Here is a 21,280-nt window from a genome sequence, read left to right on the forward strand (position 1 = left end):
GACGCGCCGTGGGTGTAAACCCCCAACTCAGACAGACATATACGAAAGAAGACATGAAGAGGATGGAATTCGGAGCCAGCATTCGAGGGGTTATCTCGAAGTACCGGAAGACCTCGATGAAGAAGGGAGAGAAGGGAAAGGATAAACCATACTCCTTCTGCTTAGCGAAGAAGACCAAGCTGATGTCCTTCTAAGGGTCGATTAGGCCATGGGGAGGAGGATCGGGAAGAACGATCCTCTCATTCCGGTAAAGGGCCCGGATGTGAAAAAAGGGGGTATCCAAGTATTTCCTGGGAAGGAAATTACCGATGTTGGACGGGGTAATGCTAGACTCTAGATTGAAGACTTCAAGGAGACTTGGAGTCGGACTATCCATGGAAGAGCGAAGAACGTACCTTGAAAGCAAGGAGGGCAGAGAGACGAAGCTAGCAAAGCGCACAGAGAGTAAAGGAGAGTAGGAGTTTTGAGAAGATGGAAGAAATTCGAAATTTGAAACAGTAATGAGACGAAAAAGTGTTTTGAGGAGAACTGTCCTTGGACGGCGCGGTCATGATTATTCTCGATATTTACCCCCTCATCAGTCGGGCAATAACTGATGAGAAGGTAAAGGGGTAATTGATGATCGCTGGATTTCTCCACCCCGGTCTTGGGGCCAGGCCCATGACGACAGCCCATTACTTGGAGGCCCTCAAGTCTCCCGCATGAACCAGGTCCAGCCCGCTCAGCCTTAAGACCGGGCTTCACCTAGATTTCTCAATCAGGCCGGCCCAGCCTTTTCGGCCCAATGATCAGATCTCCTCTAGGCTCAGCCTTAATCTCATCTTTCAGCCCAGCCCAGAAGAAGGAAGGTGGCCAGCCCATCCGCCTGGTGGGTCCATCTGCATACGTGCCAGAGGAGAATTAAATGGTCGTTACGCATGGAACAGAGACCTTATACTCTCGTACGTCTGTATCAGTATGGCAGAGACAGGTGGCCCAATGGAAGTAAGGTCATGACACGTCCCTGGCAGACAAAGAAAAAGAATAAAAGGAAACACTCTCCTCTCAGACCAAGTTTTTCCAAGCTTACAGAACCATTTGTAAACCCTATTTTCTAGATCTCAGATTATCATATTATATACAAAAATGAGAAGGGGAGAATAACGAGATTATTTAAAAGACATTGTTAAATTTACAAATTATCCTCAACTTTGTTAATGGATAAAATCTAAGTCAGTTAAAAAATCTTTATTTTTATTAGTTTCCTAAATTTTCTATTTAAATTGAGATTTCACTCTATTTATGGAAATAATTTATTGAAAATAATTTGATCCAATTAAAAAATATAAATTAAAATTATAAGTTCGTGGGATTCCTCTTTTAGGTGGTTGAAAAATATAAAATCATAATTAAGATGTATGAAAATATAAAATTAAACGGAAAAACCAAATATGCTTGATGAAATAATAAGAGTAGTTTTTTATACTATATTTAATTTATTAATATGTGGTGAGAAGTATGAATCCAATTATTTTAAAAAAAAAAAAACTAAACGGAAGTTAAAGGAAAAATTATTGAAAAGTTTTTTAAAAAAAAAAGTTAGCATCATTTTATTGTGCAGGACAATACAAAATTAATTAATAAAAAAAAGAAAAGAAAATAAAAATTATAATCTATAGTCTATTTTAATTTGTACTGCCTATATTAAAAATAACCTTAAATCTCTTAAATTTTACATAATTAATTTATATATATATAAATTCTAAAGGTGAAAATACATCTTTGGCCTAACAAAAATCAGTTGAGTCCATCATAATAATGGCAGTGAACAGTGACATCCACCAGTTCTTTAATTTGATATTGATCCAACAACTGGGAAAAAGTAAAAGGAAGAAAAGTCATATTCAAATGTTGAAATTTACTCGAGTGAAATTAGAGTTTGGTTGAAGTTGATGCTTCAACAAGAGAGGAAAGAAATTAGTTTCTGCTGAAGAAATTGGTTTCTGCAAGAAAATGATAGAGTGACAATATCACAAGAATTCAATCATGAATGAAAAATGAAGACAACGATAATTTTGTATGAAAAAACCTATTTGGAATTTAATAATTTACAAGAATTCAATTCATTCTTAGGCAATCCATTTTTTTTTTTAAAAAAATGAGTAATTTTCTTTTGTCTAAAAAAAAAAGAGTAAATTAAACAAAGGAATAGGAGGAGAGGGGGTGACGATGAAAAGAGGGAATTTGACCTGAGACGGATATTATGAGAAAATGAAGAGTATGAATATTGAAATTATTACATCCATTCTCCAATATGTAGTGACAAATATGACTCAAAAAATTGATAGAATTTCTCCTAATATTATATATATATACATATAACATACTGTAATTTTAAAATATTAAACATAAAAGAGAGGACTAATAGCTGGTCTAGTCAATTCATAATATATTTGCACCAAATAAAATACATCCGGCACTTGAATATACAATTTATATATTATATTCTAGAATTACAAAAAGTTACAAATAATTTAGGATTGACCCGACCTCCACTCGACTTTGAGCGGACAAAGTGAAAGAAAAGACAAAACTAGAAAATGTAGACAGCTAGAGGTGGATCACCAAAAAGGATATATAATATTAAAAGTATAAGGAGTGAGTATAATTTACTTAACAAAGGAAAAAGATAAAATTTGGGTACTTAATAGTATCAAATACTTAACTAAAATAGGTCAGCTGAATAAATACAATTTAGCTCAATTAATATAAATTAAGCTAATATAAATTGTTAAGATATCACTACTGAATAATGAATCCAAAAATTATAAATGTGACAAATAAAATTCGCATACACTTATAACATGCTCCATGTGGAGAATGTTGGTATTTTAGGTGTAATAAAATAAAATAATGACAGACGGAGAGCAATGTTGTCATCTTAGACTCTATGATAACAATATTAGCCCAAGAGCTAATAAAATACTGATCATAGGGTGATCACCTGACATATGCCCAAAAGTTGTGTATATCAAGCACCTCAAAGACTATAAATATATGCTAAGCTGAAAATAAATCAACTATCATCAGGGTGTTATTTGTTCGGTGCATATACACAATGCATTCACTATTTATTCAGCTGTGATTTAAAATTCAATTTTCATTAATTCAATAAATATGAATTCGTTTTATCCATTCCCATTTTAAATAAATGAAATAGCATATATATATATATTTAATAAAAGTATTAATATTATATATTTATCCAATCATCTGTACTGAGAACAAAATAGGTTTAGACTCATCTGTACTGAGAACAAAATAGGTTTAGATCGCAGAAACACCCCTATTATCTATAGGGGAAATAGTGTCCTCCCTATTATTAAGAAGAAAAATAATATATCAAAGTGATAAACAAATATTCTTTGATGAAAATATAAAACGTAAAATGTAAATTTTAAATATATATATATATAAATCAAGAAACAAACAATTTAAAAAAAAAAATTTAACATGTTATAACTTTCAATGGTACGTGACTTTGTAACCCAAATTTCTTCTACGGCACAACAATTTGCCGGATCGAAGAGGTCTGGTTTTCCAGTCGATATACCAAGAAAGTATAATATTACTAGCCTTTATAACAAGTAAACAATTTTCTGATGTGGAAGATCAGCCTAAGCCGCAACCACAAAGCATACTTAAATCAAGTAATAAAATTTATTTTATGGCTAGAGCTCCTGGAACCTTAACCTGGGATCCACAGAATTAAGTCAGAGTGTGGAGGGAGAAGAGAAAAGTGTCGTCAACTCGGGCTTATAAAAGTAACAGATATAAAATAAAACTTACTATATTTAATAAGACTTCAGAGAATTTTACAATATTTCTGAGAATTGTCTAGAGAGAGAGTTTACAGAGAAAATGTGAAGATAGAGAAAATAGAGAGAGAGGAAAATACAGGCATGTCTTCACAAGGGGAGAGGCTCCTTTTTTATAGAGAATTCTTAAGCTTCTACTATTGAGTCACAAGAGCTTTACTGTTGATTAACGTGGATTTTACTGTTCATGAATAGTGACTTGTCTTCCACTCTTCAGCTCCTTTTTACTGTTGATGAATAGTTTGTCTGACACTTCTTTTACTGTTTTTGTCTTTTACATTTTGATGAATAGAAATTTGTCTGCCACTGCTTTTAGTCTGAATCTGATGATGAGGACGATGAGGTGTCATGCCTTTTCTTTCCTTTTCCTTTTTCTTTTTTCTTTATTTTTTCTTTCTTTTTCTTTTCTTTTCTGTTTACTTTGTCTGTCTTGCTTTTGATTTTTATAGCCGGGAGAATTCCATAACAGTCATCTTCATTACTGTCGTAGTGGGAAGACGCCGGATTTTTACTGGAGGATGACGTACTTGATGACGCTGTCGACTCCGTCTCCGAACTTGACTATTTTTTATCCTTCCTTCTGGATTTCTTTCTTGTTTTACTAAAGGATTTCTTCAAGGATTCTTTGCTGGATGACTGTTTTACTTCTTCTTTCTTTATTGAATCTTCAGCAGTAAGATTATTGAACATTTGTTGACAAATCATCTTATATTCTTCTTGGGTTTTAGCTGCTGCTAATAAGGCCGGCCTGACATTGGGCTTTCTGGACTCCAAATGATGGCTTTCCTTGCAGTGTTAATTTATCAGCATAAGACACAGTAGGAAACTGTGCTTTTTTAAGTATCCAGGTTTTTACAACCATTTCTATGGTAGAGTTCCTGAATGATCCCCACCATTTTACTTTGTACTTTCTTACTATGACCGGAATATTTAATTCTGTTATATACTGAAAATCAAAATATCATTGATATACCCAGGGAATAAAAAACTGTGTACAAAAATACATTAGAGGAATATATTTTTCACTCTGGACAAGTTTATAATTGGTTTTAAAATATTGATATACTTAAAAAACTTCTGTTGATAAAATATCATCATTAATACCTTTACCTTGCCACCATTTTAAAAACCAGTTTGGAAATCTAGTGGTGGTTTTAATACTCTGTTGATGAAAATATATCAACCACGAATGAGTAGTGGTTGGATTTTGAATATAAAAAACATTTTTCCATGCTTCTATATAGTCAAAATAATTATATGAAAAACAATACTTTTTTAAATTATAATGAAATGTATAAATTCGAGATCGGCCAATCCTTCAGATGGATAACCTGTTTTATTTAGATAGAGGAATATGCTATTACATTTTTATGATTTTTATCAAAATTATGTTTTATTTTAACTGATGTTGTTTCTTCTAAAATACTATAATAATAATCATGAGGTTTTGACAAATCCTTCGGTGTAAAATACCAATTTTCAGGATAATACTTTCTAATTGCTTCCCATGGATTTATATCATTAAAACCATTTTCAACTTCAATTTCAACCTCTGAAATATTTTTTAAAATCCATTTATGAAACTAGTGTTATATCCTTGGGAAGATTGGATTTTTGGCAAACCCACAGCCTTCAACGGATTTGATAAGTCTTTACTGTCTACTGTTTAAGACAGGCTAGCCGTACCATGAGCGGGTACGATCGCTTTGGTTTTAGAATTCATACCTGAGTCTCCCGAAGAAGACGCCATATTCTGCAGAGCTTTTATTACTTTTGGCAATTTACTTAATTCTTCTATCCATTTCTTTAGGTTTTCTGGGTTTTTATATGATACTTGGGGTTTTATGGTGATTTTACTGAGTTCTTCCAAGTGTTCAGAAAGAGCTTTAGTGGTAGAAATAGAGCTGGATTTCATTTCCTTCTGCTTATTCTTATTTCTTCCCATTTCTCTGTAAAAATTCTCGTGTTAAAAAATATGGTATATTATTACTACTACCTTTAATATACTCAATATCAAAATCAAAAATACTTAAAATCACTTGCCATCTAGCAAAATTTTGTTTAGAGGCAGATTTTCAACATCTTTCTTTAAAACATCCTTTGCTGATTTACAATCAATTCTGACTAAGAACTTTTGATTCAACAAATCACACTGAAATTTATTTCTGCAAATTACAATACTTAAAATTTCTTTTTTAATGGTAGAATAATTTTACTAGGCTGAATTCCAGTGTCCTGAGGTAAACTGGATTATTCTTTTTTATCTATTTTCTGTTTTAGAATTCCTCCATATCCTAAATCTGAAGCATCCGTCTCTACTATTTTAAATGCAGTCGAATTTGGGATATACAGATAATTAATTTCTTTTACTAATGATTTTATGTGTTTTATAATACTGGTATGTTCTTCGGTCCATGGTTCAGCATTTTTCTTAAGTGTAATGGTTTTATCATTCTGTTTAAATTTGGGTAAAGGTCTATTACATAATTTAGGCAACCTAGAAACCTTTGTAATTGAGTTTTATTAGTTATTTCATCAGGAAACTTATTTCCAAACATCATTGTTCTATCTATAGGCTGGATTATACCCTGTTCTATATAGTGTCCTAAAAATCTAATTTTAGTCTGGAATAGATTCATTTTAGTTTTACTTAGAGCTAACCCATTCTTTTTTATTATCATACAAAATGTCTTTAAATGTTTAAAATGTTCTTCTATACTTTGACTGAATACTAATACGTCATCTATATAGACTATGCAGAATTTTGAATAAAGATTAAAAATATCATTCATCATTCTCTGGAATTCTGATGGTGCATTTTTTAATCCAAAAGGCATTACGTACTCATATTGACCAAAAGGAACAGTAAATGCTATTTTATACCTATCTTTAGGATGGATCTGAATCTGCCAATAACCTGACTTCATATCGAATTTACTAAAAATATTTGCATTATATAACCTATTTAAAAGATATTTTTTTTATTAGGGATAGGGTACCTAATCCATTTTAATGCTGTATTTAATGGTTTATAATTTATAACCAACCTTGGTGTACCTCTTTCTATTTCTGCATTTTTATTAACATAAAAAGCTACACATGACCAAAGACTTCTTGATTTACTAATTAATTTTTTATCTTCTAATTCTTTAATTTCTTTTTTACAATGCTCTAATAATTCTGGTGCCATTTGAATTGGTCTGGCCTTAATTGAAATTGATTTTTCGTTAAATCCTTCTTCATATGGCAAATCTACTATATGCTTTTTTCGAGTCTAAAAAGCATTAGGATGATCTGCACATAATTCTTCTTCCATGCAATTTTTCTTCCATGTAATTTTTTCTATTTTAGTCTTTATAATTGATTTTTAATCCTAGTTAAATGTATATTATATTTTAAATCTTCTGTTTTAAATTTTATTATTGAATTTAGTTTCATTGTCCTAATGGAATGTACTTTTATTAAATTCAAATTTTTTGTTTTAGGCTTTTTTGTGAAATCTATTCTTATTGTTTTATTTTTTACTTTGAATTTTATACAATATTCTTTTACCGAGTAGGGTGTTATAAGGTTTAAGAATGGTGTTTCTAATATTACTATATGATTTATTTGTTGTGATAACAAAAATACAGTTTTTAATTCTAGATTCTGATTTACTATCAATGCTTCTGTTTTTCCTAAAATATTTAAATTAGTTTTATTTGATGTCGTTAATCTTTATTTAGTTTCATTCCAGAATCTCTTGGGTGTTAGACTTGATTTTATACAATTTAAATCTGCTCCTGTATCAAATAATACTATTGTATCTATTATAAATTCCTTCAATAATTTAATCGTTACTTTTATTAAATATATTTTAGATGTTATTTCTTGTAATAATAAGATAAAATTATTATTTATTTTTTTACTGTCTAATTGACTTATTTCATTCTGGTCATCTTCCTCTTCTTTTTCAGATGAAGAAGATTGATTATGAAATTAATTGTTCTTCCAAAAATTTTATCCTTTTTGAATCTTTCTGGAGTTATGCTTTAAATCTTTTACTTCAGTCTTTATTATTCTAATTTCTCTTTGCAATTCTTCTATAGATACTGTTTCTTTAAGTTTTTTATTTTTACTTAATATTTTAATTAAATCATAAGTTTGTTTTTCTATCTTAGGAACAATATTTTTAACTTTTGCTTCATCAAAATTTTTTATTAATTTTTTAAGAAATTTTTTTTAGTACTATTATCTTCTATATTGTTTATTAATTCCAATCATGAGCCTTACTCTTTAGTTATGACACTTATTGATTTTTCTGACGAGCTAGTTCCTAACTCATTTATCTGGTTTTCACTCTCTATTAGTTCTGACTCTGAACTTTCTGAATCTATATATAATTCCTAAATTTTATTTATTATTTCTTCATCTAATTCTAACTCATTTAATTTTTTATTAAACCTACAAAACTTAGATGTATGACTTTTTTTCACAATTGTAACATATTAAATCTTTAAATGATTTTTTATTCTGAGTCTTATTTACTAGGGTTTTCTTTCTATATTTTTTATAAGGTTTATAATTTTTCTTCTTATAGTATTCTTCTTTACTTGGTTTTGCTATATATCTTTTCTTGTAATACTGATCCCTTTTATAATATTTTCGTGGCTTAGATTTAGAGCACTGACCATTACAATTTTTATCCTGGGTTATTCCATAATCAAACTGTTTACAAAAAGATCCTAATTCCTATTTAGTTTTATGCATTTCATATTTTAATGTTTTCTGTAATTTTAAATCTTGACAAATCTGTACACCTTCCTTTTGAATTATACTTACCAATTGACCATATGTTAATTCTCTATATGGTATTGGGTTACCAAATTGTTGTTTTATATTATTCCTAACTTTCTCTTCCAGGAAGTAAGGCAGTCCGCTAGGAATTTCTCTTTCCAAAAATCTTGATTTGAATCTTCTCTTAACATTAATCTAGTTGAAAATGTAGTTTTATAATACTGCAAATCACTTAATTTTTTACATTTTAAATTACTCAATAGTTCAGCATTTTTATCTTTTAAGTGCGATGAGTCTCCTATAAAATGTAATGAAATTGTTAGAATTAAGGTTGATACCGCGTTCTGAATGGTTTCTCCTAAGTCATTATATATGGGTTCACCATCACTATTCACTTGAACTGAGTTTAAAATTTCTAATTGTTGCATGTCTATTAAGTGGTAATCCCACCATCCTTTTAACTGTCCTGTAAAATCTGCTATAATTATTTCAGCTATTGCTCTATCTGAGGCAAAAGACTGGGCTTTATATGCATTAGCTGTATGTTCGATCTTTGTTCAGAATCTAGTAAAAACATAGTTCCAGAAACACCTCAGTCCAGAGATATAAATGTAATAGAGGAAGAATCAGGATCTGAGATTGAGCAAAGTGAGCCAGATTTAGAAAATATTAAACAATTTGAAATAAATCCTATAACACATAAAGAAATAATAAGTAGAGCACCAAATCTAGGATTATTAGATAAACCAAATAATACTTCTCAGTTTAAGTATAATGCTTCGACAGTATATGAATGGAATATAGATGGATTATCTTAATATAATATTTTAAGTTTATTGCAGCAAATGACTATGGTAGCTAATGCGTATAAAACCCAGTCTTTTGCCTCAGATAGGGCAATAGCTGAAATAATTATAGCAGGTTTTACAGGATAGTTAAAAGGATGGTGGGATTACCACTTAACAGATATGCAGCAATTAGAAATTTTAAACTCAGTTCAAGTAAATAGTGATATTTAGGAGAAACCATTCAGGACGCGGTATCAATCTTAATTCTAACAATTTCATTACATCTTATAGGAGACCCATCGCACTTAAAAGATAAAAATGCTGAACTATTGAGTAATTTAAAATGTAAAAAATTAAGTGATTTTCAGTATTATAAAACTACATTTTTAACTAGATTAATGTGAAGAGAAGATTCAAATCAAGATTTTTGGAAAGAGAAATTCCTAGCAGGACTGCATTACTTCCTAGGAGAGAAAGTTAGGAATAATATAAAGCAACAATTTGGTAACCCAATACCATATAGAAAATTAACATAAGGTCAATTGGTAAGTATAATTCAAAAGGAAGGTTTACAGATTTGTCAAGATTTAAAATTACAGAAAACATTGAAATATGAAATGCATAAAATTAAACAAAAATTATGATCTTTTTGTAAACAATTTGATTATGGAATAACCCAGGATAAAAATTGTAATGGTCAGTGCTCTAAATTTAAGCCACAAAAATATTATAAAAGGGATCAGTATTACAAGAAAAGATATATATCAAAACCAGGTAAAGAAGAATACTATAAGAAGAAAAATTATAAACTTTATAAAAAATATAGAAAGAAAACCCCAGTAAATAAGATCCAGAATGAAAAATCATTTAAAAATTTAACATGTTACAATTGTGGAAAGAAAGGTCATACATCTAAGTTTTATAGGTTCAATAAAAAATTAAATGAGTTAGAATTAGATGAAATAATAAATAAAATTCAGGAATTATATATAGATTCAGAAAGTTCAGAGTCAGAACTAATAGAGAGTGAAAACCAGATAAATGAATTAGGAACTAGCTCGTCAGAAAAATCAATAAGTGTCCTAACTAAAGAGTAAGGCTCATTATTGGAATTAATAAACAATATAGAAGATAATAGTACTAAAGAAAATTTTTTAAAAAAATTAATAAAAAATTTTGATGAAGCAGAAAAAGTTAAAAATATCGTTCCTAAGATAGAAAAACAAACTTATGATTTAACTAAAATATTAAGTAAAAATAAAAAAACCTAAAGAAATAGTATCTATAGAAGAATTGCAAAGAGAAATTAAAATAATAAAGACTGAAGTAAAAGATTTAACGCATCAACTCTAGAAAGATTCAAAAACGATAAAATTTTTGAAAAAACAATTAATTTTATAATCATCTTTTTCATCTGAAAAAGAAAAGGAAGATGATTAGAATGAAATAAGTCAATTAGACAGTAAAAAAATAAATAATAATTTTATCTTATTATTACAAGAAATAACATCTAGAAAATATTTAATAAAAGTAACGATTAAATTATCAGAGTAATTTATAATAGATACAATAACATTATTTGATACAGGAGCAGATTTAAATTGTATAAAATCAAGTGTAATACCCAAGAGATTCTGGAATGAAACTAATGAAAGATTAACGACAGCAAATAAAACTAATTTAAATATTTTAGGAAAAACAGAAGTATTGATAGTAAATCAGAACCTAGAATTAAAAACTGTATTCTTGTTATCACAACAAATAAATCATATGGTAATATTAGAAACATCATTCATAAATCTTATAACACCCTACTCAGTAAAATAAGATTGTATAAAATTCAAAGTAAAAAATAAAACAATAAGAATAGAATTCACAGAAAAGCCTAAAACAAAAAAAATTGAATTTAATGCACATTCCATTAGGACAATGGAAATAAATTCGGTAATAAAATTTAAAACAGAAGATTTAAAAGATTTAAAAAATAATATACATTTAACTAGGATTAAAAATCAATTAGAAAGTGAAATTATAAATACTAGAATAGAAAAATTACATGGAAGAAGAATTATGTGCAGATCATCCTAATGCTTTTTGGACTCGAAAACAGCATATAGTAGATTTGCCATATGAAAAAGGATTTAATGAAAAATCAATTTCGACTAAGGCCAGACCAATTCAAATGGCACCAAAATTATTAGAGCATTGTAAAAAAGAAATTAAGGAATTAGAAGATAAAAAATTAATTAGTAAATCAAGAAGTCCTTGGTCATGTGCAGCTTTTTATGTTAATAAAAATGCAGAAATAGAAAGAGGTACACCAAGGTTGGTTATAAATTATAAACCATTAAATATAGCATTAAAATGGATTAGGTACCCTATCCCTAATAAAAAAATATCTTTTAAATAGGTTATATAATGCAAATATTTTTAGTAAATTCAATATGAAGTCAGGTTATTGGCAGATTCAAATTCATCCTAAAGATAGGTATAAAACATCAGTTACTGTTCCTTTTGGTCAATATGAGTGGAACGTAATGCTTTTTGGATTAAAAAATGCACCATCAAAATTCCAGAGAATAATGAATAATATTTTTAATCCTTATTCAAAATTCTGCGTAGTCTATATAGATGACATATTAGTATTCAGTAAAAGTATAGAAGAAAATTTTAAACATTTGAAGACATTTTGTATGATAATAAAAAAGAATAAGATAGCTCTAAGTAAAACTAAAATGAATCTATTCCAGACTAAAATTAGATTTTTAGGACACTATATAGAACATGGTATAATCCAACTAAGAGAAAGAACAATGATGTTTGGAAATAAGTTTTCTAATGAAATAACTAATAAAACTCAATTACAAAGGTTTCTAGGTTGCCTAAATTATGTTATAGACCTTTACCCAAATTTAAACAGAATGATAAAACCATTTCATGATAGACTTAAGAAAAATGCTGAACCATGGACCGAAGAACATACCAGTATTATAAGACACATAAAATCATTAGTAAAAGAAATTCCTTATCTGTATATCCCAAATCCGACTGCATTTAAAATAGTAGAGACGGATGCTTCAGATTTAGGATATGGAGGAATTCTAAAACATAAAATAGATAAAGAAAGAATAATCCAGTTTACCTCAGGACACTGGAATTCAACCCAGTAAAATTATTCTACCATTAAAAAAAGTATTTTTTATTTTGATATTGAGTATATTAAAGGCAGTAGTAATAATATACCAGATTTTTTAACACGAGAATTTTTACAGAGAAATGGGAAGAAAGAAGAATAAGCAGAAGGAAATAAAATCCAGCTCTAGTTCCACCACTAAAGCTCTTTCTGAACACTCGGAAGAACTCAGTAAAACCACCATAAAACCCCAAGTATCAGATAAAAACCCATAAGACCTAAAGAAATGGATAAAAGAATTAAGTAAATCATCAGAAGTAATAAAAGCTTTGCAGAATATGGCATCTTCTTCGGGAGACTCAGGTATAAATTCTAAAACCAAAGCGATCGTACCCGCTCATGGTACGGCTAATCTGTCTCAAACGATAGACAGTAAAGACTTATCAAATCCGTTGAAGGCTGTGGGTTTGCCAAAAATCCAATCTTCCCAAGGATATAACACTAGTTTTATAATTGGATTTTAAAAAATATTTTAAAGGTTGAAATTAAAGTTGAAAATGGTTTTAATGATATAAATCCATGGGAAGTAATTAGAAAGTATTCTCCTGAAATTTGGTATTTTACACAGAAAGATTTGTCAAAACCTCAGAATTATTATTATAGTATTTTAGAAGAAACAGCATCAGTTAAAATAAAACATAATTTTGATAAAAATTATAAAAATGTAATAGCATATTCCTCTGTTCAAATAAAACGGGTTATCCATCCGAAGGATTGGCCGACCTCGAATTTATACACTTCATTATCATTTAAAAATTTAAAAAGGTATTGTTCTTCATATAATTATTTTGACTATATAAAAGCATGGAAAAATATTTTTTATATTCAAAACTCAACCACTACTCATTCGTGGTTGATATATTTTCATCAACAGAGTATTAAAACCACCACCAGATTTCCAAACTGGTTTTTAAAATGGTGGCAAGGTAAAGGTATTACTGATGATATTTTATCACCAGAAGTTTTTCAAATATATCAATATTTTAAAACCAATTATAAACATGTCCAGAGTGAAAAATATATTACTCCTTTAATATATTTTTGTATACAGTTTTTTATTCCCTGGGTATACCAATGGTATTTTGATTTTCAGTATATTAACAGAATTAAATATTCCGGTCATATGCTGATAAATTAACACTGCAAGGAGAGCCATCATTTGGAATCCAGAAAGCCTAATGTCAAGCCTTATTAGCAGCAGCTAGAACCCCAGAAGAATATAAGATGATTTGTCAATAAATGTTCAATCATCTTACTGCTGAAGATTCAATAAAGAAAGAAGAAGTAAAACAATCATCCAGCAAATAATTCTTGAAGAAATCCTCCAGTAAAACAAGAAAGAAATCCAGAAGAAAGGATAAAAAATAGTCAAGTTCGGAGACGGAGTCGACAGCGTCATCAAGTACGTCATCCTCCAGTAAAAATCCGGTGTCTTCCCACTACGACAGTAATGAAGACGACTGTTATGGAATTCTCCCGACTATAAAAATCAAAAGCAAGACAGACAAAGTAAACAGAAAAGAAAAAGAAAAGAAAAAGAAAGAAAAAATAAAGAAAAAAGGAAAAGAAAAGAAAAGACAAGACACCTCATCGTCCTCATCATCAGATTCAGACTAAAAGCAGTGGCAGACAAAGTTCTATTCATTAACAGTAAAAGACAAAAACAGTAAAAGAAGTGTCAGACAAACTATTCATCAACAGTAAAAAGGAGCTGAAGAGTGGCAGACAAGTCACTATTCATGAACAGTAAAATCCGTGTGAATCAACAGTAAAGCTCTTGTGACTCAATAGTAGAAGCTTAAGAATTCTCTATAAAAAGGAAGCCTCTCCCTTTGTGAAGGCATGCCTGTAGTTTCCTCTCTCTATTTTCTCTATCTTCACATTTTCTCTGTAAACTCTCTCTCTAAACAATTCTCAGAAATCTTGTAAAATTCTCTGAAGTGTTATTAAATATAGTAAGTTTTATTTTATATCTGTTACTTTTATAAGCCCGTGTTGACAACACTTTTCTCTTCTCCCTCCACATTCTGACTTAATTCTGGAGATCCCAGGTTAAGGTTGCAGAAGCCCTAGCCATAAAATAAATTTTATTACTTGATTTAAGTATGCTCTGTGGTTGCGGCTTAGGCTGATCTTCCACATCAGAAAATTGTTTACTTGTTATAAAGGCCAGTAATATTATACTTTCTTAGTATATCGACTGGAAAACCAGACCTCTTCGTTCCGGCAAATTGTTGTGCCGTAGAAGAAACTTGGGTTACAAAGTCACATACCATTAAAAGTTATAACCTGTTAAATTTGTTTTTTTTTTTAAAATTGTTTGTTTCTTGATTCTGAATCTTTGTATGTTCGATCCTTAGTGTGTTTGTATATATATATATATATATTTAAGAAAAATTCGACCATATTCCAACATAATTAGACCTCCCAAAATTACAGACTTAATAAAAATATACAATAAACTATAAATATTATTTGAATCAACCTATAAAAATCATTAATAAAAAAAAAATAGAATCTCATTAATTGGGTCTAACTAAAATTTATCTCCTTTTCATTCTTAAATCACAAAAATCACTATTTAATGGTAGAGAAAATAAATTATATCATAATAAACGGGATAAAACTCACCTATCCAAATATTGGAGCTTTTGGAAAAAATTATTGAATTTTCAATAAGGATATTGGTTTAAATAAGAATCTAGCTGAGAATTTTGAAAGTTTATGGATTGATTGTGTTGAGGAGGAGATTTGGATTAAAAAATAATTTTTTAAAAAAAAAAACAACATAGCTTGCTCTGTTTGTTTTCTTCATACTGAAGGAAGAAGATGAATGCTCTGGTTTCGTGACCCAGCATTGCCAAAGAAGAGAAGGTTCTTGGGAGCAATATAATACCCCTAGTTAAAGTTCGATGGAGTAACCACTCTACTAAAGAACTATTTGGAAACAAGAAGAGAGTATGCGAATTCAATTTCAACATTTATTCCCTTCACCAGGTATGTAAAATTTCGAGGACGAAATTACTTTTACGAGGAAATAATTATTATACCCGGTTCATTAAAAAAAACCCATAAACTTATATATAAAAAGAATTATTATTCAAAAAATAATAATAAATAATTTTATTATTTTTTTAATTTTATTTTAATAATAATTTTTTTTATATATAAGTTTATGGGTTTTTTTAATGGACCGGGTATAATAATTCTTTCATCCTAAAAGTAATTTCGTCCTCGAAATTTTACATACCTGGTGAAGGAAATAAATGTAGGAATTGAATTCATATATTCTCTTCTTTTTCCCAAGTAGCTTCTTTAGTAGAGTGGTTACTCCATCGAACTTTAACTAGGAATATTATCTTGCTCCTAAGAACCTTCTCTTCTTTAGCACTGCTAGGTCTCGAACAGAGCATTCACCTTCTTCAGGATGAAGAAAACAATTAGAGCAAGCTCTTGTTATTTTTAAAAAAAAAAAAATTCTTTTTTTTATTCCAAATCTCCTCCTCAATCTAATCAATCCATAAACTTCCATAAACTTTCAAAATTCTCAGCTAGGTCCTTATTGAAACCAATATCCTGCTCGAAAATTCAATAATTTTTTCCAGAAACTCCAATATTTGGATAGGTGAGTTTTATCCCTTTTATTATGATATAATTTATTTTCCCTACCATTAAATAGTGATTTTTATGATTTGAAAATTAAAAGGAGATAAGTTTTAATTAGACCCAATTAATGAAATTCTATTTTTTTTGGATTGATGATTTTCATAGGTTGATCCAAATAATATTTATAGTTTAATTTGTATTTTTGTTGAGTCTGTATAATTTTAGGAGGTCTAGTTATATCGAAATATTACCGAATTTTTCTTAAAATATATATATATATTTTTAAAATTCGCATTTTACATTTTATATTTTCATCCTAGAATATTTGTTTATCACTTAGATACATTATTTTTCTTCTTAATTCTAGAGGAGGACCCAGCTTCCAGTATAGATAATAGGGGTGTTCCTGCAATTTAAATCTATTTTGTCCTCAATACAAGTGAGTGGATAAATATATAACATTAATACTTTTCTTAAAAATATATTTATATGTATATGCTATTTTATTTATTTAAAATGGGAATGGATAAAACGAATAGCAGAATACACTCCGAACAGATAATACCCTTATGACAGGTGATTTATTTTCCGTTTAGCATATATTTATAATGTCTTTGGGACAACGCTTGATTTATACAGCCTTTGGAGCGTATGTCAAGTGGTCACCCATTGGGTAGCTCTGCACATGTGTATGACCAGTATTTTATTAGATTTTGGACCAATATTGTCATCATATAGTCTAAGATGCCAATATTACTTTCAGACTGTCATTATTTTATTTTATCACACCTGAGATGCCAACATTATCCACAGGGAGCGGATTTTATTTATCACATTTATAATTTTTGGATTTATTATCCAACGGTGACATCTTAGCAATTTGTATTCAGCTTAATTTATATTAATTGAATTAAACTGTATTTATTCAGCTGATCTATTTTAGCTAAATATTTGATACTATTAAGTATCCAAACTTTATTTTTTTCCTTTTGTTCTTCCACTTTGTCCGCTCAGAATCTAGTGGAGGTCGGGCCAATCCTAAGTTCTTTGTAACTTTTTGTAATTTTGAAATACCAGATGTATTTATTTTGGTGCAAATATATTATGAATTGACTAGACCAGCCATCAGTCCTCTCTTCTATGTTCAATATTTTAAAATTATAGCAGGTTATATATATATATATATATATATATATAGGAAATTCTATTAGTTTTTTGAGTCATATCCATCTCAACAGATTAGAGAATGGGTGTGACAGAAATTGTAACTATATATATATAGGAAATTCTATTAGTTTTTTGAGTCATATCCATCTCAACAGATTAGAGAAGAATGGGTGTGACAGAAATTCTCAACAGATTAGAGAAGAATGGGTGTGACAGAAATTGTAACTATATATATATATATATATATATATATATATATATATATATAGGAAATTCTATTAGTTTTTTGAGTCATATCCATCTCAACAGATTAGAGAAGAATGGGTGTGACAGAAATTGTAACAACTAAAAGGAAAATCATGAACTTGAGTTTTCATATATTGTGTTTCATTTTGAAACCTTTACAAGAACTTTCAAAATAATAATAATAAAAACAGATTAGAGGCACAAGTTTATGGTTTTTCCTCGAAAAAAAAAAAAACAGAAAACGTAAAAACTGCAGTGATAACAAACAGGCTTGTTCTTAGCTAAAATACAAGTAGGGAAGGGTCCAGGTCAGATTCAATGCAGTGTACTATGGCCAATGAAATCAACACATCTAGCTGCAGATGCTAAGGTTTGCAGAATATCATGTGCCATAAATTGTAAATGGGCATTTGCAACAAAAGGAGATGATCAAGAGGGCTAGTTTTCTATTAGATCATCTAAGATTACTCCATTCTTTTAGTAAAAACAACTACTACATATGCATGCCATAGAAAAATAAAAGCATACCCGAGATAGATACAGGCTCAGCTCATGACATGATCAACAGTTTCAGAAAAGTTGTAGGTATGAAAATCTTACACAAGCTGTAAGAACATGGCTGTGATTCGCTAAAAGGGTCTTGCTGCTTCTTCCATCATCTTCTTTAATCTTGTCAGTTTTTCTAATTCCTTTAGAACCTGAAAATGTCAAGAGAGAAGGAAGAGACCCTGATTATTGTTACTCTGCCATACTATTTTAGCTAGAACAATGAGATTTCTTTACCTCCAAAGTCATATCCTCTGTTGTTACTGAATCCAACTCATCATAGCCCAAGTTAGAAGCTACTTCTGCTTAAAACAAGCAATGATTACAAATTAATGTAAAAAACTAAGAAATCTGCAACAAGCTCGATAAATAATGGGGATATACTCTGCAAGGAAATTTTTGCATCAGCTGTAGCATATCCTCCTTTCATTTCTTCATATCTGGCAACCAACCGAGTAAGTACCTGGTTATCAGACATCTCATCAGTTACAAATTAGAAAGGCTGACTATTGCAAAACAAGCTAGTAACTTGATAATAGGGAAACATGGTAGTAAATTAACAAATTGAGATGGAAAATGAAAACCTCTAAATGATCTCCAGAAACTATCTCCGATGCAGTAAGTTGAAAACTGTTTTCATTCATCTCCCTAGCTACCATGTCCAAGGGTACATCAAGCCATAGTGAAATGCCATGTCTCATAAGTGCCCTACAATGCTTAGAAGGAAGCAAGGATTAACACAAAAGGGAAAAAAATATAATAAATATGAATAGTATTCATCTGGAATATAGTGCAATCTAATTTCAAGTTCATACAGGTTAGTGGAACTCTGGACTGCACTATCTCCAGCACAGACCACAAGCCGACCCATAGCTGATAACTGCTTCAATACTTCAGTCTGTGACAAAATGCGACTTCAAAATAAGGTAACCGATTATCTAAATCCTCAAATAACAGAGATTGCACAAATATACGTGCTGAAAATTCTATCCCTGCTGACCCTGAGGGCTGAGGCCTTTGTTGACCTTAGGTAGGTTTTAATCACAGATAAAAGGTCACTCTTTCCTAAGCAATGCCTCTCAAAACAGAATTTGTCTCTTAATTTTCAATAATTAAAAACCAAAATGGAATCCACAAACCAACAAAGAGAAAATCAAAATGACTATGAAAAAAATTTCACCTCATATTCACGAAATCCCTTTTCATCCGTCTCCCTAAAAGATTTGGCAGTAGATGCACCACCAGCTGCTTCCTCTACCAAACTATCACTGGAAGCAAAATGCTCAATGAGTAAAATTGCACTATCCAGCTTTACAATCTCTCCAAGCTATAGTTCACAACACATATCTAATACCTGTCGAAATAATAATATCTTAATGCCTCCGCCAGAAGTTTGCCCAGACTGGTTTTCATGGAACTTTTCATTCCTTTCACAGGAAAGGAAAAAAAAAATGTTGGAACCCCACAATTATTATGTAAGAAATCATGCCAAATTGTTAACGCAGTCACCAAAAGCATTGATCAGAGCGTGTCAAGAAACTATAATCTAGTGCTTACCCACAAGAAATATAGAAGTTCCTTTAAGGTCTGAGGAGATATCTGCTGCCTTTTTCTGAATTAAAATTAAAACAGTTAAAGACAAATTCATTCAATTCTATCCAAAAGAAAACACACTAAACTCGAACATTACATCTATTATTCTTTATCTCACCTTCACAGTTAGAGAAGGTTCATCCATAGCAACCTCAGCAGCTGAATAGCAAACAAGTACAAAACCCAATTCAGAGAAGAGTACGAAATGAAAGGAGGTTGAAAGTGTTTCAAGTGGTAGTAAAGAACTCACCGGAAGTAGCAGCTTCATCGGGAAGCGAGCAAGTAGTGGTGAGGGAATTGTGGAATGGAGTGCGGAAGTCGATAAAAATTGAAGGTCTCTGAAATCGAGGCTTGTGTTTGACAAAAGTGCGCAGTGAGCGAGTGGACTGATGAGCATGAATGTGAAGCGAACGACAGGGAACTTGGGGGTTAAGAAGGACGGATGAGTAAATCGTCGGAAGTAGTGGTGCCGTTATCTCCATCGACGGGTTAGTTATGCTCAGTTCCCGACTTCTGTAACGATACATCAATAGTTTGACACTTTGTGGCCTTTAAAGGAATTTGGGCTTTGTGAAAAAATGGGCTCGGCCCTTCCATTAATGATTGTCATACCCAAAGCAACATTTTGTCCCTTTAAAATTTTAAATAATTATGTGTTTACTTAAAATATTTATAATTAATTTATATATAATTAATATATTTAATTATAATTAATTTTTTTAATATATGTAGTATATTTTTATACTTATTATAATATTTATAATTTATTTTTAAATAATAAAATTTAAATTTTTATATAACTTATTTTTGATATAATTTTATATAAAAAATATAATAAAATTAAATCTCAAGTATATGAATAATAATTTTAAAATTTATGAATCTTAAATAGTAAATTTATATTAATTCTTAACTAAAATTATTTTCATCGTAATGATTTTAAATTATTATGAGTAATTTTAAATTATTTTTATAATTTTAATAAAATTATAATTCAATTTAAAATTTAAATAAAATTAATAATAATTAAAATGTTAAGAATATTGAAATTAAATAATTATTGAATTATCGGATATCTTTAAAAAAAAGACTCAATAACTCTTATGAATTAATCAAATTTGATTTTATTATTTTAATATAAAATTAATAAATTATTATTTTAACATTAATTATTTTTAAATAATTTTTATATTATTTAATATTTAAATATGCTATTCTGATAATTCTAGATCCAAATATTTAATATTGTTGAAATTTTTAATCAATCATAAATAAAAAATTTATATTAATTCATAATTAAAATTAGTTTAATTGTAATAATTTTAAATAAATTACCAATTTCTTTTTTTTTTATTTTCTGTCTTTTATACATAATTCTATATATTTTATTATATTTGACAATAATTTGAATTAATTAATATTATTTATTAGATTTAGATAGTAAAATTATTTTAAAATTTAAATTATAATAAGATTCTTAGTATAAATTAGAATTATTATTAAAATAA

At 29.3% G+C, this 21,280-nt stretch overlaps 1 protein-coding gene across 10 annotated transcripts; it reads right to left on the reverse strand.

The window, feature by feature from the left end:
* Positions 1 to 1,660: 1,660 nt before the first annotated feature.
* On the reverse strand, positions 1,661 to 20,304 carry LOC110627099 (probable inactive shikimate kinase like 1, chloroplastic). 10 transcript variants are annotated; one of them, XR_002489833.2, is made up of 12 exons: positions 20,023 to 20,304; positions 19,891 to 19,931; positions 19,737 to 19,791; positions 19,534 to 19,606; positions 19,360 to 19,447; positions 18,995 to 19,077; positions 18,764 to 18,887; positions 18,564 to 18,642; positions 18,417 to 18,481; positions 18,234 to 18,331; positions 14,201 to 14,251; positions 13,773 to 14,094 (listed from the first exon to the last, which is right to left on the reverse strand). XR_002489833.2 is itself a non-coding variant. In XM_021773341.2 (11 exons), the coding sequence occupies exons 1-10, from the start codon at positions 20,297 to 20,299 to the stop codon at positions 18,263 to 18,265; spliced, it is 954 nt and encodes a 317-aa protein (XP_021629033.1). In that variant the 5' UTR covers positions 20,300 to 20,304; the 3' UTR covers positions 1,661 to 1,851; positions 18,234 to 18,262. The 10 variants fall into 10 exon arrangements, 6 of the variants coding, with proteins under 6 accessions (XP_021629033.1, XP_021629034.1, XP_021629032.1 ...); XM_021773341.2 differs by lacking the exons at positions 13,773 to 14,094; positions 14,201 to 14,251 and adding an exon at positions 1,661 to 1,851; XM_021773342.2 differs by lacking the exons at positions 13,773 to 14,094; positions 14,201 to 14,251 and adding an exon at positions 1,661 to 1,982.
* Between the last annotated feature and the right edge of the window lie 976 nt (positions 20,305 to 21,280).

The sequence above is a fragment of the Manihot esculenta genome, chromosome 11 (assembly GCF_001659605.2).
Source record: "Manihot esculenta cultivar AM560-2 chromosome 11, M.esculenta_v8, whole genome shotgun sequence".
Lineage (NCBI taxonomy): Eukaryota > Viridiplantae > Streptophyta > Magnoliopsida > Malpighiales > Euphorbiaceae > Manihot > Manihot esculenta.